The sequence below is a fragment of the Amphiura filiformis genome, chromosome 19 (genome assembly GCF_039555335.1).
Source record: "Amphiura filiformis chromosome 19, Afil_fr2py, whole genome shotgun sequence".
NCBI classification, from domain to species: Eukaryota; Metazoa; Echinodermata; class Ophiuroidea; order Amphilepidida; family Amphiuridae; genus Amphiura; species Amphiura filiformis.
The window spans coordinates 41,042,217-41,066,510 of record NC_092646.1 but is presented as its reverse complement, the minus strand read 5'-3'; the positions used below and the strand labels follow the sequence as shown (position 1 = coordinate 41,066,510).

Genomic DNA, 24,294 nt, shown 5'->3' with positions numbered 1-24,294 from the left:
ATATGTCAAAATTAAAACAAGCAGCTAATACCTGAACTCTTTAGCTCTGATTCAAGACCTTATTTGTTGAAATTGGTTGAGAATTAAAGAAACGGTGATCTAAAACCTACTGAAGAGACGAAATCAAAAGTTGCCCTTTTGTGTTCTTATCAATGAAAGCATGATGCTAGTTTTAACGTGCTAATCAATGGAAGCACGGCGCCTTATTAGCGAACGCTTTGTGTACAAATCAATAGCGTATGCAATGGAAGAAACTGCAACTTTTAAATTGGCACCTTCCTTGGGGTTTTGGATCGTTGTGCCTTTATGTCTTGAACAATTTCAACGAATGAGGTCTTAAATTCGAGCTAAAAACTGCAGCTATTGGCTGCTGGATCTAATTATGACACCTCTGTCTTTGTTTAGGATATACAGGGGTAAACATAACTGGTACTTGATTTTTTGGCTTACTGTACATACTATTGGCTTGAACAGGTGCGTATGAAATAAAGAACACCAATAATATTTAACAGCTAGGACATCTTAAAATTACCAACTTGCGACTTTCACTTTACGCTCATTTTATGGGAGCAGGTCACGTAAGTCTTGCAAACCTTTTACAAAGGCTTAGTACTAGGACCTTTCAGATATCCTTTAAGAACTTGACATCAAGAGAGAATCACAGCAGACACATTTATGGTTTTGCTTCCATTGAGCATGGAACATGTTATTTTTACTTCTTTGCATTTACACAAATATTTGGTTCGCTTTGATGGGTACGACATTTTGGATGTTTCAAGTCAGTTTCTTAAATGCAGCTCATGTCTGCCAAATCAGTGATGAAGGTTCTAAACACTGGACAAAACTTGAAACCCCAGAATCGAGATTTGGTTTTGTTTGAGGTACAAGATGTGTCTCATGGAATACGCCAGTGCTCATATATACATGTTATATTTTATTTCTTAAACTGTAAACCTTCATCACTGCTTTGCTGTTGTTGCTGCTGCTGTTGATTGCTGTTACATTGAAATTAGTGGTAGACTAGTGAAATCCATATTCTTCAATGACCTTCTGATGGGGGGCAATCTTTTCAGATTGAGTCCTTGCAGCTTTCCACCTCAGATGCTGAAAAGACACAAAGCAGAAAAACAAAATGATTATTGCATTGAACAAATTCTTTGCTACTTAGAGAACAACCCAAAAGATTGATGAATCCATAACCCCCTTCCTTTCTCCTTGCCAGAAATGCAATCCTGAAATGTTAAGTTGTGATCTGCTCCCACGGACTGAGCGTTAAGTTGTTGTAAGTTGATGTACAGGTGTGGGTCAAACAAAGAACATCAACTCAGCGGCCAGGTCTCGAAACAACCAACTTGGAATTGTACTCACTTTGTGGGAGCAGGTCATTACCTCTTTCAGACAATTTTTAACCCCCCCCCCCCTCACATAGCATTTACAGGACATACATCTTTTTTGTTTGTTCCCTTACTTGCCTGCATTGTTAAAATCCAGTTCAAGGTTCCATATACATTTTGAAATACAAAGAGATATAGGGCCCAATTTTTTTTCCCACACCCGTTTCAAAAAAAAGTTTATTCTTCCATCACTTATAACTGTTTACAACATGGGTAAAAGGGCATTTTTCTTCCATATCCACAAAGTATAAAATCTGCAAATTTACATATTCCTGTGTTGTAGTATCTAAGTATGAAAGTTGCCAGTTTACATACCCAAGTATACTATACACGAATCCGGCCGAGCACTCTCGAAAGGGTGCCCTCTTCGCCTCTTACATCGCCGCCATTATGGGGGGCCATTTGTGCAGCATAGCATAAGCAAACAACAACAATACCTTTGATATGCTTCACTAAGTTCACTTCACTGTCACCATCATCAAATTGCCATGGCTGCTTAGGCAGATGATGTTCGATGTAACCCTGAGCACTTTGTTTCTGACTTTTATTGTATAGCAAGTGTTTGTGCAACACTAAAGTTGTAGGTTTGTCTCAGATGGTAATTTTTGTCTCATAGCCACAACTCAAACTTGGTAAGCAATTTTCATCATCACAGACAGTACCATATTTTTTTTTATAAAGATCCATTCATTTTGAATCTGCTTAAGTACACCAAGGCTCCCCGCTAGCCTTCAAAAACTCTCGGACGCACAACTGTAAAACCTGGCCGGGAATTGTGCGTCCCACAAAATTTGTGTGCGTCCGACCGTCCGTACATGTATGTTAATGTGTTGGGCAACAAGGAATACAATTTTACAAAGCCCCCGATTGCCGATATTGCATCGCATTATACATCGCAGTTTGATGCAAATATTTGACTATTTCCTTTCAGTTAATTAAGAAGCTACAAAAGAACAAGAAAATTATCTGTCTTTGACTGACAATGCGGTAGGCCTAGGCCTGGGCCCTACTTCCCGATAAGGCCAATTAAAATAAAATAGCTTTAAAAAGATGAAAAGTGAACATACAGTGAGCATGTGAACTTGAATCATGCGCGAAATAGCTCCTGGATGGCCCCCGGCAATGGCGGACGCTACAGCGCCACCCACGGTTAAGTAGAAACAGCTCCCGTCGGATTCGTGTATAGTTTGAGCCACAAAGTATGGAATTTGCAAATTGTACGTACTACACACCCCTAGTACATGTATAGGCAGCAATTGCAAGTTAAAAACCACATACTAGTAGTATAGTAAATTCATTTTTGTAAACTTCCAGCAACAGTAGGTATCTAATTGAATACCTGAGTGGAAGAAGGGCCCAACTCCATCAAAACTGTTTTTGAGATATGAAGAAAAAACTTAATATTTGGAAAAGTTTTATAGACAGAATGTTTTCATCTTGAGGGAACCTTTAATACATGGCCATACATTATTACATACATTCGAAATTATATATGATGTTTCCATGGCAACGGTACAGGTCTTAATACGAGCTGGAGTTGGGCCCTTCTTCCACTAATATACTGTAAGTGTCAGTTCCGTAAGCAGATGCGTTATAAATAGCTACAGAAATTTGGTAATTATCCATTAATTGCACAAGTAGAAGCATGTAATATGTTAGCAAGAAAGTTTATTGTAGTAAAAAGCAGATTTCATGGATGAACAAAAATTACTCTTTAACCCAATATTTGTGGAAGAAGGGCCCAACTCCATGGAGTTGGGCCTTTCTTCCATGAAAACCACGATTAAGTGTACGTGGAAGACTATTTAGAGAGTGGATTTTGGTTCATCTTTCACACACAAGGAAGAACAGTCTGCTGGCAATAACATGCTGGGTCTAACACATTTTTGTTAAAAATTGGAGTTGGGCCCTTCTTCCACTCAGGTATTCAATTACATGTGTCTCAGTAGCAAATTTGTGTATTTTCTCACATAGCATCAAACAATGTAGGTTATAATAGGCATCATTGACACATAGATAGTCCTACTAAGCAGTACCATAATTCATTCCTCCGTTTTCAAATACAACATTTTACAGTTACAAATGTTTCGGGCTGTTTATAAAAATATGGTACAAATTAAGGTTGCAATACAACTTCAAACAATATAATGTTCACTACATACCATGAGCTTTCTTGTTCTGTTCCAACGCACTGCTGCCTTGGCTTTGCGTTTTCTCTCGAGTGCTTTGACAATACCATGATACTTCCAGCCGACTTCTGAAGCTAGACGGCCCAAGTAGCAGTACTGAAGGTGAAAGAAATTAATGACCGGGTGTCAAGTCTGATGAAATGCTCTATAAGTTGAGCCAACATGGGTTACAAATTTACAAGCTAAAGAGGGTACCAAGCAACCAACTTATTTGCAGGAATCAATTTGTGAACTCTTTTAAGGTGGCTGTGTACTCTCAGACATGCATGTAGTAAAAGTGCAATAACTTTGTAATTATTCGCACAAGACATATAAAAGTATACATTTTTATGACGGCAAGACATCAATAAATCTTAATATAAATACAGATTTGGGGTAAAAACAACAATTATGAAGAAAATCACAAAAAGTGAGTTTTTGGCAATATTTGTTAGGTACATCATAACAAAAAAACACTCTTTCCAAAATATTTTATTTTGTTTTTAGCTCAATCTTGAGGCTCCATTCCAAAAACAGTTTTTTTTATTTTTTGATATTGGCCTTATTTTTGAGATATTGACCATATAAGGCATCAAATTGAACTTTTAAAATTCACAAACGCCTATTTGCACAAAATGATGCCTAAAATCGGAAATAGACCAAAATATAAAAAAATGAGAAAACCGTTTCTTGAGTCGATCATGCTTTTACGATGATCATATTTGCTCACCTATAGATGCTGTATTTATTGAGTTATCGTGTACCTAAAACGTCATTTTACCGAGAAAATGAACATTGAAATAATGGCCGTTGAAGTTTAAAGTGGTCACATTTTGCACTTTCATCGAATCTCACAGGAGAATGCGGGTTTTTATTTTTCTACCTTACATTACATAAACATCGGGTAAATCCACGGCCCCTTGAGAAGTTTGAGCGAAATCCATTCATAACTTGATATTTAAATCGGGGAAAGAACTTGAAAAACCCACATTTTATCAGCTAAAACGGAGCCATTTGACCACTAGGTTTTTGTGCTTCCGTGGTGTTTCCATAAGATGCGCCAGCGCATGCAGATAAGCGTCAGCGTATGTGTAGCGATTTGTGCGTTAACAAATTGCGCGACACGCAACGCGATGAGTTGTTATCGCTGCGTGTACCCTGCTGGTACAACAAAGATTTTCTTTCCTTTTCAATTTCAAACACGAGTGGAATAGTGAAATAAAATCCTTAAAATATTGCAGTTGGAGTTTACAAATCTGGATTTTCATTCCTTGTATTTATAAAAAACATAACAAAGTACAAACATATCAAAAAAACTCAATTTTGCGAAAGAAACAATGTCTAGAGTACACAGCTACCTTAAGATTAACCATGCAGACCCTGTGTACATGGTACCGAGATATTGAATTTCAAGTCCCCCTTCCAGTTTTTCTACCTGTGAATTCCCAATTCCATAATACAATTAATTCAAATCAACAATGATAAGAACTTCAAAGTCGCCGTTACTTTATCATTAATTGTTAGGATTTCCCCTCCCACAAAGTGTTACAGTAGTTCAACAATGTTTGGGATGGGGTACATCAAGCTGGTTTTAGATCTTCGCTACACAACAAATGACCTGTAGTGTTACAATTCGTCTCAGTTAAATTTTGGTCTCACACTAGATAAGACTAGTACTCGATCCGCTGAATTTAAGCATACATCACTGATGAATTGTAACACAAGGTCAACACAAAACATTTGTGTAGGAACTGCCTTGGGAGCAAAAAATATAACTTTGCAAGTTTCCTTTTACCAGAATTTCGGTGAAAAAAACTTACCTTGCGTCCAGGTTTGAGACGTAGTATTCTCATGGCGCTGGGAACTCTGAACTTCTTTTTCTAATAAAGATAAGAGAATGACGAAGAGACAATAAGGTGATCAGTTTAACGGTTAACCCGACATTACAGAATTAATTACCATGGCTAAATTCAGACCTGAAACTGACCATTTGTGAAAAAAGAGGAAAATGCTTTAAAAAAGAGGGAACAGCACAAAAACATGCAAAAAAAAAGCTCAAATTGGGCTGAAAATAACAAATACCGTAATGCATAAATTTCAGGAATAAATTACGAGGAAATCAGCTAAAAAGAGGAAAGTTTCAGGTCTGTAAATTAAAATGTATCAAAATTAGCCATTCTTTCATTCTAAACCATTTTTAATTGAACATTTAATCAAGCATTTCCACTGATCTTGTCAAATATCCATCAGATCCAACTTCAAAACAAAGTTGAAAAAAATATGCTGTTCTCGTGTTATGATTATCTCACAGGTGTTATGATTATCTCACAGCCAATAACCAATGCGGACATTAGTAGGTAATAACAGAAGACAGGGCATCACTTGTATTTATTTACTAATCATAATACTAACCCTAAAGTCTCACACTAATCCTAACCCTAAACTCGAATCCTAACCCCAATTTGATTGTGGTGGTACCCCGTATTCTGCAATAACCTGAATATTACAGAATCTGGAGATTGTTTGGCAAAGAGGGCTTTTTAGGTGTAGTTTTCATGTTTGTCTCAGATGCAAGTTTGTCTCACGTTCATTACTCAAACTTGGTAAGCAGTGTAATTTGTCATCATCACAGACAGTACCGAATTAATATAACTTAAGTACACACAGTATGTAGTAACCATCATTATCAACAGGCACCGCAGTTCAAAAAAGGTCAAATTCTGTCAGGCGCTTATCGGTTCATCAATGACGAACACAATCGGAAAGATATAGATGAGTTGATCTCAATGTTTATCAACAAAGGCTAGAGACTGGTATATCGATATGCTCAAACGAACTGCATGTAACCACTACACCGTTCAATAGTCTTATTGTGATGTGAACAAAATAAGATGCGCGTGCATACTGCCAGGCAAAAAACAATGAAAATTGTGAAGATGCGTGCGCATACTGCCAAGCAATGACATCAGAAGTCAACTCATCTATAGCCCTCACTGGAAAGACCATGAACTTCTTTGCGATGAAGACGACCCAAGAGGCCAGTGCTTAGGTATCAGGTCATGTGCAGGGACAAGCGATTAGCGCGGAACTTTTTTTCCGCGTAATTGGCTATTTTTTCATGTGCAGGGACAAGCGATTTGCGCGGAACTTTTTTTCCGCGTAATTGGCTATTTTTTTTCCTATGGGCAAGGATACATGATTTGCACTGAAAAAAAAGTTCCGTGCAATTCGCTATATTTTTCCGCGCAAATCGCCTGTCCATCAAGCAAATGTTTTGTACTGTTCAGAAATGTTTACCTTGTCGTATGGAGGTGGCATACCATCAAAGACCTTCAGTCTGGCTAGGGCTTGTGCACCACGGGCTTGCTTGTGTGGCAACATACCTGAAAATCAAAACCCAAATTTATTATTATTTAAAATGCTTACTGTAATTGACACACTAATCAAATGTATACTATGGCAAGATGAAAAGCAGTGCTGTATTAGACTAATTTGCTGTGCGTCATTATTGTAACACAAGTAATGTACACGATTGTATGCGACTTTCTGGCATTTTGCATCTGTAAGGCATGTACGGCTGTGTTGTACATCACGCTCAGGGCAAGCAATCATGATCAGTCATAGTGCGAACTGGAACACTGAACATTTTTGACAACTTAGACTTTTATACAGGAGTTGTGTTGTTTCCAGCGTCTATCTAACAAGAGACTGAGAGAAGAAGAGCTCATTCTATCATATTTGGATATCAAAAGAGCAGATTTGATATTACTGGCAATGTCTCAGATGGTAGTGCATGTAAGGTTGTTGTCTCACAGCCTTGGCTCGAAGTTGGTGAAATCATCATCATCGACATTTGGCACAAAATTTCGGAAAAACCATACTGGGTTTTATGTAAGTTTCCTTCGGCAAAAAAGTATCCAATCTACGATCTGTTATTATACAGGAAGGTTGTACAAGTAGATTTTACTCTCCTTGCATATAAATCATATCAATAAATAGTTCTTCTGTATGTATTGTCTGTAATTTATGTCAATATTAATGGGCCAGCCCTACTAATACCGCAGGGCCTCAATTTCGTGACAGTTGGCGAGTACCAAAAACATCTGAATTGCATTACTTACGGAATGATTCAATGAAAGAAGTTGATTCTCGCAACAAATGTTACGAGAATCATTACGAGAGTCGATTCTGTGATTCTCGCCAAATCTGAGGCCTTGGAATGGAAAGCAGTATCATACTGAACCTACCCCTTACAACTCTCCAGAAGATCCTGCTCGGTGCTCTGAGATGGTATGGACCACGTGAGGGTTTGGTGTTGATCCTCTTGCGCATAAACTGCAAGTACTTCACTGCGAAAGTTAACAAACAAAAACATCTTTGTAAATCACATTTTAACAAGAGTAAATTTGAAAGCATTCTGAATTTTTAAGTAATTGTAGTTGAACATCTTGGTGGTCTTTGCTTATTTATTACATTACTTTTAAGACTTCACTTTTTAACATGTGTTACACAAGCTATTCCAAAGGGGGAAATTGTGAAATTGAGATCAGGGCACAAGCACACATATGGATCAAAAACCAACCCTGTGCGATACCCGAGAAAATGGGCAATATCAATACATGAGCTCATATTGTTACAGGTTGAGAATGTTTGGATTTCACCAAAAGAAAACTGAACTGGGCAACATGAAGAAAATCAAATTATGAGGAAATTATTTTCCTTCTTCCCATTTTCCAAAATGTCCCATCAATGACTTGAGTGGATCAGAATGCATCCAATTATCTAAGTAACTGTTATAACTCTAACGACTATTTAGACACTTAGTGATGAAGTGGCCGCGCCTGCATGTGCGTCTCAGTCAAATTCAGTAATTTTGTTCTCACAGCATATCAAACAATGTAGGTAAAGATTAACATCACAGACGCAATCCAATGCTCTAGACACGGTTGTTACAGCTTGAGCATTCAAAGCAAATTTTAAATTGTATATAATTCAATGTAATCCAAAAAACTTACATTTGTTCCTGTAGAATGAACCGGAAATGTTGATGCCATCACATCGTACTATTACAATCTTCTGACCTGTAATGAATCAAAAATTTGTGTATTAGTAATAGGAAACATCCTTTTCTGAAGACACCACGTCAACAATGCCTAGAGAAGTTGCTTTTTGCCTTATCACAGTACCGACATCTTCCCCCATTTCTTTTCTCCGATGATGGCACCAGATGAATCAACGCCCTTTTGAGCGCTACTAACCAATCATGAGATGGGGGAGTTTTGATTTACAGGATCGTCCGACGTGAATGTGGTTCTTTATTTCCAACTTTTATTGTATATCAAGTGTTTGTGCGACACTGATGGTGTAAGTTTGTCTCAGATGGTAATTTTCGTCTCACAGCCACAACTCAAACTTGGTAAGCAATTTTCATCATCACAGACAGTACCATATTTTAAAAAGATCCATACATGATGATGTTGAATCTACGTCAGCACACACATAAAGTAGTGACCATCAACGGGCAGTCTTTCCAAAGAGTCAAATCTGGATAAATTCTGATCACAAAATGCCTCACTTTAAACTTTCAAATTTTTTCAAACCATCTTTGAATGTAAAGCAAATTCTGCAAATTAACCCTAACAGGCAAATTAACCCTAACAAGGAACATGCTTTTTTGCTATTGGAAGGCAGAGAAGGAACCAAAAAGGAGATAAGATGAAGAAAGATTTCACTTGGCACCCCCAGGAATTGACCCTGGGACCCCTCGGGTGCCACGCACACGATCACCGACCTCATGCCACGGGGAGTGGCTTGCCCGGCCAGCGATTTGGTGCATGGCATCATGTGCAATCCTTGTAAGATTTTGTAAGATTTAACATGATTTTCATACAGTACTTTTACCACATCAAAACAAGTCAAATGTGTAAACAAATTCATTAATTAAAGATACTACAGGAAAATTATTTGTGTTCAACCAAGAACTTACACTTGTGTGACTGAGCGTAGTGCACAAATAACCTCAAGTGCACAGATCTCCATGTCAACATCATCAATTGACCTTTCACCATGTCACAATAGTCAAATGTGAGTGGCTAAAAAGACATTGGGTCACATACCAACCAGTTTATAAATAGGACCAGATGGATGGGTTAAGTAGTGATGTATGCATGTATAGTCGCAGAGTAACAAGCGTAGGTGTATTTTCTTGATTGAACACAAATTAATTTTCCTCATTTGTGAAATTACCTGTCAATCATACTATTTGTTTACAATTTGTCGTGATTGAAATTTCTAAATGCAGTGGCAAACAGTGTGCCATGTGGTAACTTTGCACCATCAAACAAACAGAACTGTCTAAAAGTTGAGTCTTATTAATATAGGAAACTTAATTCGCTGAATGCACCATTCAACACCTCATTAATAAACGCGATGCGTGCGATCCAATCATATTTTATTATTTGTGAAAACGCGAACGCAAATCGAGGTCATTAATATCTCACAATTGACCGCAAAATGCGTAGTTGTTCCAATGTCGCACACAATTGACTTCTGCGTGCGCCGTATTGTGCGTCCAACGAACTCTGCTTGGCGCTGGCTGCCGATTTGGATTGCGCGCTACCATATTTGCACAGATTCTGATACGCACTTTTGTTATTGGTCGTTTTGTTTTAGCCTGATCGATTTGGGGAAAGGGAAGATGTAAAATTGTTTATTTTACAAACTTTTGAGGAAAATTTTTGTTATTTTGTAAAGTTAAAAGATCAAAGTGAGCGGTTATGAACGAGGTTAATAACTTTGCATCGGTTATATAGTCGGGCATTGTGAAAAATCTAAACATTTTGCTTTGGACCTCGGACTCGGGATATTCCTCGGTTCCAAAGGCAAAATGTTTAGATTTTTCACAATGCCCTCCAAATAACCGATGCGCAGTTATTAACCTCTAAATATAAAAAGTTGCTTTTTGCCTTGTAAAAGTACCTACTATTTTATTTTCTCTGTCGATGGCACCAGATTAACCAACTTCCTTTTTGCGCTCTAATTAACCAATCACGCACAAGAGAGTTTTGATTGACAGAATCGTCAGATGTAACCCTGCTTTGTTTCCGACTTTTATTGTATAGCACAGGCTGCGACAAATAGCTTGCCCGATTGCCCGGGGCAACCACTTTTTTGTTCGGGCAACTGTTATTTACAGAAGCTCTGCCCGATCGGGCAAGCTTAAATCATGAGTAGCAGTAGGCTTATTTATCATTTGTCAAAGTACACACATTATTATTCACAAATCACCACTTTATCATCAACATTTCCTGACCTTTTTCTCCTACTTTGGGCCATAAATAATCATAAAACATGTGTTCGAAGTTTATACATTTCACAACAGACCACCCATATCGGTCTTCCTTAAGCATTAAATTCAGTCACCTGTTTCGTAAAATGTAAACAATAGCTCGATCAAATGCATCCCGGAACTTCCCCCCCGGAAGTCATTAGATTGTTAGTACTGCGCATGCGACCAACACAACAGAAGTTTCAGAACACATGTAAACCGGTCTAGGTCAGTTCATCCACAGCCACGTGGCTTGCATTTACATTTTCACTGCTAAATTTTAAGGTTGCATATTTCGTGCTGATTTTATTTTCATAGAAGGAATCATTCATGCACACTCTATTCCCATCTAAGGCCATCTTCATTTCATCCCGGAAATTTTAGTGAATTGTAAATAATATTCATATTTTCCTAAATATAATCATTATTGGGATTTGGGTTGGTGTTTTTTTCAGTACCTTTTGTGGGGCGAAAAATATTACAAATGAAATACGAAAATAAAGTTAGAAAAAAGCAGTACACATGTCATGAAACAACAAAACTTTTTCAATATTTATTTTCGACATTTTTATAAAATAAAGATGCAAGAATTTTAATAATTGCGAAAATCTTAAAGCTTGAAAATTTAATCTTTTATGTCAATGTCAACAGAGTCACACGCGTATGCATACAAGCGACCTTTTGTGTCATTGGCCTAGATTCTCTGGACATGTTGCGTCTTGTACAATGCTTTTGTGGTACTCATTTGCATATGTAATTGATACTACACATGTACTATGTTAATAGCACGCTGCTCACTGTCGATGTCGCTGTGTGCTTGAGTAAAAGCTTTGGGCTAATTGATATTTTCAAGTAAAAGAATGGATAAATATTTAGTGATGGTGAGTACAAATTATTTTAAATTATGTGTTAACTTTATTGTAGGCCAAAATTGTACCATCATAAGGCAATGACCCAAAATTATTTGGGCAAGTTCGGGCAAGTACTTTTTAGACTAAGCTTGCCCGACCGGGCAACCTGAAAAAGGGCAATTTGTCACAGCCTGGTATAGTAAGTGTTTCTGCAACACTTGTAGGTTTGTCTCAGATGGTAATTTTTGTCTCACAGCCACAACTCAAACTTGGTAAGCAATTTTCATCATCACAGACAGTACCATATTTTTATAAAGAAAGATCCATACATGATGTGCAGTTGAACCTGCTCAAGTACACACATTAAGTAGTAATCATCAACTGATCAACAGGCACCATAGTGCTAACAAAAAGTCAAATCAGACGAATTCTGATCACATTAAAATGCCTTGTTTCCACAAAACTTTCGAATTTTGCAAACCATATGTACAGCAAATTCTGAAAATTATGGAACATTTTACATAAAATTTCTGCCATTTAAGCATCTGACTTTTCCATCAACCCCATAAGCGAGTAATCGCTTAACTGCTGAGTGCTGAGCTTACCTTGAAGCAGATTTTTGGCCACCACAGCGGCCAGACGGCCCTGCAGATGGCCTCGCCCATCAATTACGAGGAGCTGAAAAGAGAAAACCCATTATACAGTGGTTAACACAATTGTCTAACAGAACCAATATAATTTCATTAAACTGAAAAATCTGGGATGCCACAATATTTTACACAACTGGATCTGCAAACAAAACCGGCAATTTTGAAAGTTCAATTGGTCTGGAAAATTACAATGTCAGTAAAGCATGTTAACAGTTAAAAATCTGTAATCCTGTACAAGCCTGGACACCTGTCAATCACTTATTACAAATAATGAAATCCACACAGGCGCACTTGGAACTCTTCATGGCTAAAGTAATATTCAGATTTCCTTTTACAAATTAAGCGTACTGCTAGCCGTCCGGCGTGTATTATTTTGCACAAGGTCCAATGCACACGCTTGACGTCGCGTGCGTATACGCGATGGTTATGCTGTCAAAGGAAATCTGAATATTACTTTATTTACATTTACTTGAGAAGCTCTATAGCTTTGAATTTGCACATTCGAGACTAGACTCCAATGGCAAATTCAAGGCTGCTAGCATCGAATGTGAATTTATCTGTTAGCAAAATTTAAGACTTCTTGAGTAAATTTGTGTGGGAGCCAGTTTCTTGTTTTGGCAAAACTCAATCTGACACTGGTGCGAGCACAGGCATTGACATTCTGAACAATGTGAATATTTCTGATAAATTAATAGTTGGCTGTCTCAGATGGTAGTGCATGTAAGGTTGTTGTCTCACAGCCTTGGCTCGAAGTTGGTGAAAGCATCATCATCGACATTTGTTAGACCTAAATAATACTAAACCTTAAAATCATCTAGCTAGTCTTATTGAGTACGCAACAAATTAAAGCAGGCCTTTAATATGTCTTAGATGGTATAAACCATTTCCCTGAAATAAAGGACACTGACCAAGCTGTTAAGGAAGGAGGTGGGCGAGCAAGGAGTGTCGTTAGACATTAATGCCTGACAAAAGATATATTTGGAAACATAGGAATACATAAGGTGCAATAGTTTTGAATTGGGTAAAACGTATTAGATTTCAAGTATGTTTTACTGGTACTTAGTCGTAATTACGTATAAACTTCTAGGAAACTCTAGAGAGAAGTCATAAAAATAGCTCCCCTGGATTACAATTAAGAGGAGTGATTTATAGCTCATACCCAAAGCAATTAAGGAGAAATGACAGTTCCAGCTCTCCTCAAAACAATACGCCTGACAAAAGTTTGACTTTGCAATCGTGTAAACAGTTTTGTTCTGATAAGGTCATGAATCATACTGAAATGGAAGCCATTACATTCACTCCTTTCAAGCAGCAAAATAAAGCCTATAAACACTCTTGCATATTTCACAGTTAATAAAGGAGAGAATTGTACCGAAAACTCCTCACTGCAGAGTGCAGTAGACTTGTGGCATGATTGGCGTCTCATGGTTGATCACTCGTAATCTGTGCACCAGTACTTTACGTTTCAATAAATCATGCCAAGCACTAGCTGACCTAAATAATAAGCCTGTAGACTTGTGGAATCTCATGGTTTCTTGCTAAATGATTAGCCTTATTTTTCAATACTGTTATCAGAAAACCATACAATTTTAAAATGGTTTCCAATAAAGTTGGTGTGTACAATGTACCCGGTACATTTAATTTTGTGATAAAAACCAAGACCAAATTTCTTTTCTCATCAAGGGGGTACTACACCCCTGTCCAATTTTGCACCTATTTTTGCATTTTTCTCAAAAATTATAGTGCATTGGTGACAAGTAATATAGGCCTATGTATATTATAGGGGCAAGGACTACAACTACTGCACTGGAAGTTTTATTTTGGCACAGACAGCAGTGTGGAGCTGCAGTCAAAACTGAGGGAAAACCAGTATTTGATCAATAAATCAATAACTACTTGTCTTGAGTTGCTGAAATTCCAGTTTGGTAACTGGATTCCTTGCCCCTATAATATGTGTAACTTTTGTCACCGTACCAGTGTTTTATTAGTTTTTGAGAAAAATGCAAAAAAAGTCATAAATTTATCAAGGGGTGTAGTACCACCTTAAATCCTTATTACTAGAGCAAAAGGCACAACGTCAACAATGCCAAGAAAAAATGCTTTTCAAATTGCCTTTTACAGTACTGACATCTTCCACCATTTCTTTTCTCTGATGAATCATGAATCAACATCAATTTCATTATTTGCGTGCTACTAACCACTCACAGGCCAGGGAAGTTTTGATTGACGAAATCGTTCGATGCAACTTTATTTCTGACTTTTATTGTAACAAGTGTTTGTGTGACACTGACGGTGTAGGTTTGTCTCAGATGGTAATTTTTGTCTCACAGCCACAACTCAAACTTGGTAAGCAATTTTCATCATCACAGACAGTAGGCCTACCATATTTTTTATAAAGAACCATACAATACATGATGTTGAATCGAATTGTATAAACAGAATGGGGCGACCACGCCATATGTTAGCGATGAAACATTGCTAAAGTTGGCGATGTAACATTATTCTGCAATGTTTTCAGCAAGATCACAAAGGCAAATGATTCTTCACAAAATCTTATTTTGCCAATCTATCTTCTATTTTAAATACCGTACCGTATCTAAAATCTCACCGGGTCAAAAAATGTGACATGATCAAGGGAAATGAGTCACATGTCGACCCTGGTTGAAAATGAGTTTTACATAAATAGGACATAAATAGAGCTTTCAAAAACTGAAAAACCCCTGTTGATACGACTTTTCTTCGCTAAGTTACTTCCATTTATCAATCGCTGAAAACATTATTTATGATATTAAACAAAAGAATTTTAACACTTTCTTTACCAACAATATCTCAAAATCAATATTAGCGATATATCTGACTCATTTCCCTTGTTGGTGTCAGTGCACAATATCTATTATCAAATTACGTAATTCTTGGCCAAACTAGAACACTGTGAACGCTAGTAGCTCCGCGATAAACACACGCGAATATAGCGCGGTACAGAAGAAAGTATACACGCGCCTTTCACTGCGTGCACGCTTAGTACACTATATGGACGCAACACGCATATAATGTGTCAATTTTCTCAAAATGTGTGATGACAAAGTTGGGAAAAATCTGTATTTCGAAATGTGAAACTTCGCCAGTTGTGCCCGAAGTCATCTGAATTTGCTGACTTTTATAGAGGAATTTTCCTTGCTCACCACTTGAAAGTAGGTCCATAAGTTATTGACGAATACACTTGCATGCATACATGGATTTGTGAGTACAATTTGAGAATGGAAATTTTCTCAGAAGAATAAATCAAATTTTTAAAGAAATTGCCATCTTGAAATAACTGAAGAATTGCGTCGTAGCGCCAAACACGCTTGAAAATGCACGATTCGCAGCGAAAATTACTGTCAAAACACGCATACATTATGACTTAAATGTGTTCATGCTATACGGAAGCTTCGGAGCTGGTACCACCGGTTTTGCAAGCTACGTAAGTTTACATCAAAAATAGCTTTAAAAAAAATGTGAATTCTGGAAAACATTAGACTGCCTAACTAGCCTGTATCTCGTTTCGGCCAAAGAACGTCTGTAATACATACCTGTTTTTAATGACTTTGCAACAATGTTTCTATTGTCAGCAATAACAGCTTGCATTCACACTTTTGAGTTTATATGGTGAATTTTACATTACACATCATAAATAAGTGAAATCAGAATATCCTGAAAGGAATTTAGGTAAAGAATTCAACGACACTGACCTCGCAGCAGCTAATGTTTTCATGTAAACATGGCGTCATTAAACATTTTTAGCCTACGTTTCGTATCCTACTACCGGATCGTTGAAACAACAAAACCTCAATCCCCGGCCTCATTCACGAATTCACTCACCTTCCTACACCACCAGTTGAAATAAAACTCGAAACATCCCGTGTTATTCCTCAAAACTACATGCACCTCGACATTAATAAAAAATTGAAATCCTAGTAGAAATCCGTTATCGAAAATTGTTTGATATAAAAACGTCACCAAAAGTAATTTTTCTGAAGAGTAGATGTACCGCATGTCAAAATGGCGGCCGCAGTCGCATCCCCCAGCTTTGTATCGTGTACCCAGGTCACGGTATGTCTACGTGATTTAACAGTCAAGGTCAGAGAACAGCGCAACCTGTCTGCTGTAATATAATGGCTCCGCCCAATGAACGGCGCTGTCAATCATCCTTTTGCCTTTGTCGAACAGACTTTTACGCAGGTAAGAGCTCACGCTGTCCTCACTTTTAGGATCGACGAGCGTCAGGCCGACACAAGCTGGTTGTGTAGGAGACTATCATCGTGATGCCCACGTTGCAACCATTGGATTACGGAAGAAATATTCATACCAGGACTGAAGCAAATGTGGCCATTTCTATGTTTGTACCGGCATGTACCGCCATTTTTCAACACGGAGCTAGCGGAAAATACTGCAAATTGGTCCAAGGTAAGCAAAGGGTTGGGAATCGCATTTTTAACTTTGACTAAACTGTTTCGGAGTTAAGGCACGCTAAAAGTAGACCATTTCGGGGCTGTATTTGGTGTACATGTGACGCGTTTTGAACAGAGTAAAAACGACCACTTATTCGCTATTGCTGAAGTATACCCGCCGAATCATGTACCAATACACAAGGTATTGGTACATTAGACCTGCCTGCATGTCTTCGGTCCTATCCTTCAACATACTGACATTTACTGGCCCGAAGACATGCTGCGGTAGATTTTGGTCCTTTTTGCAAAAGAAATTTGCCGTCTTCATCGGCCCATAAAATAATTTATATATAAACTCAATACCTACATCATCTATAATATGTACCTTTACATCACAAGCTTTCCATTAGCTGTTGTTGAAATTTCACTTCATTCTTCCTTTCCTCGTAAAAAGCAATTCTTTCGGAGCACTTTCTCTTCCGAAATTTTTTAAGTAGAGACTCGTCGACGGAAGTAGCGAGGAAGTAGGTTAAAGGTCAAATTAATGGCCACGTGGAGGCGTGTTTACAAACCAGCACAGACGCAGGAAGTGCACAGAACGTTTAATAAGAGGCAAAGTTCCTGCGCTTTGTATCGTTCGATCGTGCCCATGTGATTGTGCCATTTTTGTGCGCGCGCATGCTTCTTCTTTCAGATGATGATGGACTTCGCCAGTTGGTGAATGGTTTGTATTATTTTCTCGTCTATGATTGACGTCACGTTACGTTATTTACGTCACGTTACAAGAAGCGACCGTTATAAAATGTGAACAGCACGTTAAACAACATAAACAGAGGTATTAAAATTCAGAAAAAACGTGGAAAAAACATAAAATATACCATTTTTAACAATCATATCAAGACATCCATATGCGGATAGTTTGCGGAGTGTCTGAAGATCACATATTGCACTACATTTGCGTAAGTTATTTATGTGCTTTAGAGAAAGAAGAATTTTAAGTTTTTGGCAATCGGGAAATGGCCAGTATAAGCTCAAGCTATCGTATTTGCGAAACGGACATTAATATGGCGACCTGTAACTCGGTATCCGAGAATGTCATAATGTTAAATAAAGATACCGAGTTACAGTTACTGGAACTAATTGGTACATGAGATCAGGTATAGGAAAACATGAAATTGAATTTGAAACAAAGCTTGTTCGACGGAATAATAAAATTAAAAGGTATGTTTGTACAGTTGAAAACAAGTTTAACCTTGTTAATCTGGATCTGGATCTGGATACGGTTGAGTCGGCAGTTTCAACTAACAAAAGTCGTACTATCGCCAACTTTGGTGGAATTTCTTTAGGTCAGGTCGAAATGTGCGCGCGAAAAATGTGAGAGTGTGCGAAAAAAGTTATTTTGCGAGCCTCCTCTTGAAACTGGGTAGGGTTGGTGCTGTCGTGATGTCTTCGGTCAGGGTGTTCCAGTCTGTAGTCGGGCGTGGGAAGTAGGAGTATTTGTAAACATCTTTGGTTGCGTTGCCCCTTTGCAGTTTGGTTCTTGAGTATGTCCTTGTCCTGGTGTCGTTGCAGTCTGTGAGGTATGTGTCTCGGTCAATGCCCACAAGTCCGTTCTGGATCTTGAACATCATGGCAAGTCTTGATTTTCACGCCTTTCTTGCAGCGTAGTCCCACTCCAGAGTGTTCAGCATACTGGTTACGCTGCTATCTCTCTTGTAGTTGTTCATGGTGAATCTAGCTGCTCTTCTCTGTATGCTTTCGACCTTCTTGATGTCTACTTGGGTGTGGGGGTCCCATGCACATGATGCATATTCCAAAGTCGGTCTTATGAGCGTTGTGTAGGCTGTGGCTTTGATTTCCTGGGTGGTGAACCAGAGGTTTCTCTTTACAAAACCAAGCGTTCGTTTGCCTTGGCTGTGATTTGGTTTATATGTGAAGTCCATTTCATGTTACTGTCTAGTTGAACTCCTAGGTATGGATGGTCATTTACTTCTTCAAGTTCCTCTCCACAAAATTTGAACTTTGGCTTAGGGGGATTTCTTTTTGGTAGTGATTTGCATGACTTTACATTTCCCTGGGTTGAACTTCATCTTCCATTGGTCTAGAAAGTTTAATTTGATAGATTAGCAGTTTTAACCTTTAATAGCTCGGGTGGTCTCAAAACTAGTGACAAGTCTAGATACAGACTTTAAGGTACATATTTCGAGGTGCATAACAGACACAAAATTTGTGTCATAAACACCAAATTGGTGTCGATGATAGGCATGTTCACAAAATTTTCAAGTAGGATATTTCACATGAAAATTATTTTGTTTAAAAGGTGATTATTTAACTTAAAAATGAGGGGTCAACCATGTCTGTAGGTCAAAAATTAGCGGTTATGGGCAAATGTCTGTTTAAAAAAACAAACATGTAATGCATCATTTTTCACCACGGCGATCCATTTTACACAAAGGCGATTTTATTTTATGAAATCTAACTTTCACTGCATGCTGACTTCTGTATCAAGGATAAAGTACCGGCACATTTTAGACTACGCCGCCAAGTTTCTGGTGTCCAAATTTCAAATTTTTGTATTTTTTTTTTTTTTTGAATGTTGTACTCTATAATAAGGAATGTGGACATGTCTATCGATGACCTGACATGCATGCATTCTTTTGTGATGGTCTTTCAATTTGTGTCGGTGTCCTTGGCAGACTTGACTATGCTTCAGTGGTCATGAAAGGATTGAATAGATAACCTCTGCCCCACTAATCCCCAGCTATTGTCTGAAATTGCACCTCGGAAGATATATTATAACAACTCAGTCCCTCAAATGATAGTCATATAACGACCAAAAGATAAATGACTGACTATCATTGAGGACTGAGCCTGAGACTGAGTTCCGCAGTCTATGACAAGTCAGGAATCCAGGATCGCCGACATTTTTTTTTTCTCGAAATTTCGCCGCGCCATTTCATGTGGTCATTTTGATTGACCAGACCTCAAATTACTCGGGTGCACTCCCGACTCATGCATGTTCATTACTGGTTCAATATCAAATATCAAGTAAGCCAATAGAGCGGCCTCGCGACTGCCGAATTCTACATCCATGCATCATCATGTGCATGTGCAGTGTGTGCGTGTTCATTTTTTGATAGGACTTGTTTTGATGGGACTCAAAATTGAACTTCCTGGCAACATTTCTTCATTTGATCTTCCACTTTTATAGAAAAGTGGTTATTCTTTACATTTGTTAGCACTTAGCGATATTTTAAGCATTATTTAATTACAATTACAAACATTTTTCTGGGCACTTCTTCCGTACCTTCTCAAAGCTCGACATGGCCAATGGAAAAGAGGAAGTTGGACGGGTTTCCCAATCTGAGGTCAAAGGTTAATTGATGGTGATATTTTTTTCCTCGGTTTTGCACATTTACGTATCTTTTAAGACCAAAAATGGTAAATTATGGAAAGCAAATCTAAATATAATTTTATAAAAAATATTTTAATACCAGCAATCTTGTTCAGGCAATATTGTATTTGGGAATCTAATGATGAATTTGATAAATAGGCTACATGCTCTCAATATGCCAAGCTTGACTCCGTGGCGCAACGGTAGCGCGTCTGACTCCAGATCAGAAGGTTGCGTGTTCGAATCACGTCGGGGTCAAAGAGCAAAATTTTTGTTTCCCACTGTGACAGACTTATTTTTTTACAAAAAATATATCATACTTATATTTTTTTAACTGTAAGTTATAAAAGGTTTTTTTTTCTGATTTTCTTTTAAATCTAACTAAAAAAAAAAAGAAGAAGTTTTATAGTGACATTTGAAAGGCTCAGAATTTTGAAGGAATTTAGCAGAATTAGACTGGCATGCTGGGATATTTCTGCATAAGTTAGGCCTAGCAAATGGGTATGGATTTATACGAGGAATATCCTCATTTAATTTTGATTTTTTTTTAAACTCGCTAGTCTACCCAAATACAAATTTTATTTAAGAAATGATATTTTTTTTTTTAATTTTGTGATCCTAGCATCCTCTTTTTATGACATTTTATTCCCCAAAATTCCAGTTGATTCCGATTTTGTTTTTGCGAGTTGTGCAAAATGTATGTGTATTTATGTATTACACTGCTCCATACGCCACTGTTGTAATTTCGTTCTGCAAGAGATTTTTGGTACATAAACATTAGGCCTATGTATAGAGGGATGTAAATTTTTCAGATATTATTTATTTATTCTTCTTGTTATTGTACATGCTAGGTTTCAACTTCGTATCTTATGAGCGCATGATGACATGGGTGTCAGGAGTGTGACCATCAAAATATCGTATACACAAACACATCTTTCAGTGTTTTCATTTCTTTTCTTATAACTTTTTATTTGTCTCTTATTTTTTTGGTATCATGGTTGAACTTATTGCACTAAAGAACCATATTGACAAATTAAACATTGTTTATAGAGCTTCTTGACTCTTGGTGATAAAAATAAAGGAAGAGGGAGATGGTCATTAAAGAGGAACACTTTTTTGTGAAGGTCTTTCTGAACGTTGTTTCTCCAGCAAAATAGTATCTATTATGTGATACCAAAACCTCATCAACAATGAAAAAATCGGGGGATGATGCTGTCGATCGGGTTACGGACATTTTTTTTCAAAAATCTACATGTAACCTTTTTTTTTTTTGGGACACCCGGATATATAGGTTTTCCTGGCCAATTTCGCAATTTGTGCGTTCGATTTAATAAAAGTGTCATTCGCTTTCGCGCAAGAGTGAATGATTGCAACGAATCCCGATTTCTTTTTCGCATTATGAGCAATCAATTTCATTTTAGTTCAATCAAATTAATGTATGATCAGAACAATTCATTATTGTGAATTCAATTTCGTTCTCGAATGTTTCAATTTCACCATTAGACGTCTAATTTAAAGGAATAGGCAATCAATTTCGCAAAAGATGCACGGGGGACTGCGAAACGTTGTTAATCCTATTTTCAATTTCATGCATTGACAATCTAATTAGCGAAAAGGAATCCCGGAAAGGAATTCAATTTGAAATTATGCGGATTATCAAGTATACTGACATGGGCCTATAGGCCCTACGTCTACGTTGCAGCAGAAAATGTTTAATGGGTAATGCTTGTAATGAGAAGTAGGCCTATAGGCCTACAGTGTTCATTAAAGCACATTAAGGGAGCGATCGTTATTTATTACAGAGGGGGGAATGGGAAAATTTAGGGGGGAACACACATATTTTTTTGGGTCTTTAGGGGGAACCTGACATTTTAGTTGAACCAGGAGGGGGATTGTTAAATTTTAAATGGAGAAAATTGGGAAAACAAGGGGAACGCGAAAATTTTGAGCGGACGCGAGGGGGGAACGCGAAATTTTTTGTCGATATTTTTAATTTCTAGATGTTGTTTTGACTGTGTTCATTCAGTTTTTATTCTTATACGATAGATAAAGGTTATATTATACAATTAAAAATACGAAGATTTTAAAAAGATCTATCGTAAGAAAAAGTAGCATTAACTTAAAGGAAAAGTGTCATTATATTTTTATAATTTATATGATTAACTAGACTGAGCTTGATTGAACTATGGGACATACATCACTTTATGGTTTCTGAACTAAACCGAGGAACATGCTTTTAAATATTAGAATTAGTTATAATTCATTTTCTGTTTTACTAGGCCTATGCATATGGCAATTTTAAACATTACTTAAAAATGTGTTTTCCCTTCACATTTAATATAGCAACGTGCTTGTTTGAACAATGTTGACGATACATGTATCTAATGTTCAATATAAACACGATAAATAGCATTTTTATATTTGAAACATTGTAAAATATTTAAGAACTTCTGGATTTGATTTTGCACTTTGCGAATTCGATTGAACATTTTTCCATTTTGTTTCCGCATATATGAATTTGTATTTCCAAATAGGCTCTGAATTCAAGGCCACATGAATTTGGCTGCACAATTTGCGAAATTTGCTGCACAATGTGCGAAATTGGGTGCACTATTTAGAATTTTGAATGCGTATTAAATGAAATAGATTGCACATTTGCTAAATTGAAATTGAGAATGTAGCGTTCATTCGATTTCGCGCGAAAAAGAGCTAAAAGGAATGACACTTATACTAAACTGAACGACCAAAGTTTGAAATTGGACGGGAAAACCTCATCAACAATGAAAAAAATCGGGGGGATGATGCTGTCGATCGGGTTACGGACATTTTTTTTCAAAAATCTACATGTAACCTTTTTTTTTTGGGACACCCGGATATATATATTTAAATTGAAGTGTATCAGGCTGGAAAAGGCATCCATCATATGACATTTGGACCTTCGTGTTGAAGATTTTTACCCAGGTAACAATATAACGTTGTAAGAACGTTGAGAACGTCGTGACAAGGTTATAGGCTTTGGTCGTCTCGACAATCTTGTTTTAGCCCCCACCCACACGTCCAAATGACCAAAAGTGTATACACTTTTTGACGTCGATATAACGTAAATGTAACGTTCTTTAAACGTTGTAACAACGTCCTGAAAACTTAACTTGACCTTCGTATCCCATCCAAACTTTTGAAAGCCAATGGGGTTCTTTGTAGAACAAAAAAAGTTGCGCTTGAAGAACCTTTAAGGAACCTTTAAGAAAGAACCCTCAAAAGGTTCTAAGTATACAGAAAAAAAATGTTCTTTTATCCAAAAAAATGTTTTTTGGTACCAAAAAGGGTTAACACTACTTTTCTTAACTTTGTGATGAGTCCCTGAATGAATGAATATTAGAATGTCCCTTGGCCTATTTAAATCTTTAAGGTTCTTTATAGATCTTTTTAAGGTTCGTTTTAGAACCTAATTACTGCTTAGGGTTCTGCATACATCGCTCTCCTTTTCCACTGTGAATTTGATAGCATCGTGCACCGAGTCAATGCGCTATTGCTGATAGCAAGTAATTCATCAATGTCATATATCATCTACTATATTGACAGTGAGTAATAGCAAGTAGTTCATTAAAGCGCTGTCTACTGCTGATAGTATGTTTGGCCTCCCTTTAATTTATTGCTTTTGCAATATTGGGCTATGCCAGGCCTATGGGCCGAATGGTATAAATAAAATAAATAAATGTAGTTCGTCAATGTGCTATATACGTACAGCTGATAACAAATAGTTCTTCAATGAGCTATCTACTGTAAACAACAGTGGCGTAGCCAAGGTGGGGGCAAAGAGGCAGCTGCCCCCTATGAGAAGTCTTGGTCCCTCTTGCACCTATCTATACTGATGATAGCAAGTAGTTCATTAAAGCGCTATCTGCTCAGCTGATAGCAAGTAATTCGCAAATGTGCTATCTACTGCTGATAGCAAATATAATTATAGTTAATGAGCTATCTATACTGATGATAACAGCAGTGGCATAGCCAAGGCCTGGGAGGGAAGGGAGGAAGCTGCCCCCTGTGAGAGGTCTTGTCCCCTCTTGCCCCTATCTACCA

General features: G+C 37.5%; 1 protein-coding gene and 5 non-coding genes across 6 annotated transcripts; 1 reads left to right on the top strand and 5 right to left on the bottom strand.

The window, feature by feature from the left end:
* Window positions 1–825: 825 nt before the first annotated feature.
* Window positions 826–20,196, bottom strand: LOC140141308 (large ribosomal subunit protein uL13-like). Its single transcript, XM_072163136.1, has 8 exons — window positions 20,128–20,196; window positions 12,346–12,418; window positions 8,578–8,643; window positions 7,810–7,911; window positions 6,860–6,945; window positions 5,383–5,442; window positions 3,557–3,679; window positions 826–1,104 (listed from the first exon to the last, which is right to left on the bottom strand). The coding sequence occupies exons 1-8, from the start codon at window positions 20,143–20,145 to the stop codon at window positions 1,021–1,023; spliced, it is 612 nt and encodes a 203-aa protein (XP_072019237.1). The 5' UTR covers window positions 20,146–20,196; the 3' UTR covers window positions 826–1,020.
* Window positions 3,330–3,408, bottom strand: LOC140141709 (small nucleolar RNA SNORD34). The gene has a single exon (XR_011857435.1). It is a non-coding gene; the product is annotated as a small nucleolar RNA SNORD34 (small nucleolar RNA).
* Window positions 7,336–7,416, bottom strand: LOC140141714 (small nucleolar RNA Z195/SNORD33/SNORD32 family). Its single transcript, XR_011857438.1, has one exon. It is a non-coding gene; the product is annotated as a small nucleolar RNA Z195/SNORD33/SNORD32 family (small nucleolar RNA).
* On the bottom strand, window positions 8,410–8,489 carry LOC140141710 (small nucleolar RNA SNORD34). Its single transcript, XR_011857436.1, has one exon. It is a non-coding gene; the product is annotated as a small nucleolar RNA SNORD34 (small nucleolar RNA).
* LOC140141715 (small nucleolar RNA Z195/SNORD33/SNORD32 family) lies at window positions 13,089–13,169 on the bottom strand. Its single transcript, XR_011857439.1, has one exon. It is a non-coding gene; the product is annotated as a small nucleolar RNA Z195/SNORD33/SNORD32 family (small nucleolar RNA).
* A 204-nt stretch (window positions 20,197–20,400) lies between the features above and the next one.
* On the top strand, window positions 20,401–20,472 carry Trnaw-cca (transfer RNA tryptophan (anticodon CCA)). Its single transcript has one exon. It is a non-coding gene; the product is annotated as a tRNA-Trp (tRNA).
* Window positions 20,473–24,294: the final 3,822 nt, after the last annotated feature.

Coding starts and splice junctions, on each gene's coding strand:
- LOC140141308 (XM_072163136.1), bottom strand. Junction 5,443..6,859: donor TGCCACCTCCATACGACAAG/GTAAACATTTCT, acceptor TATCTTTATTAG/AAAAAGAAGTTCAGAGTTCC. Junction 1,105..3,556: donor ACAGAACAAGAAAGCTCATG/GTATGTAGTGAA, acceptor GTGTCTTTTCAG/CATCTGAGGTGGAAAGCTGC.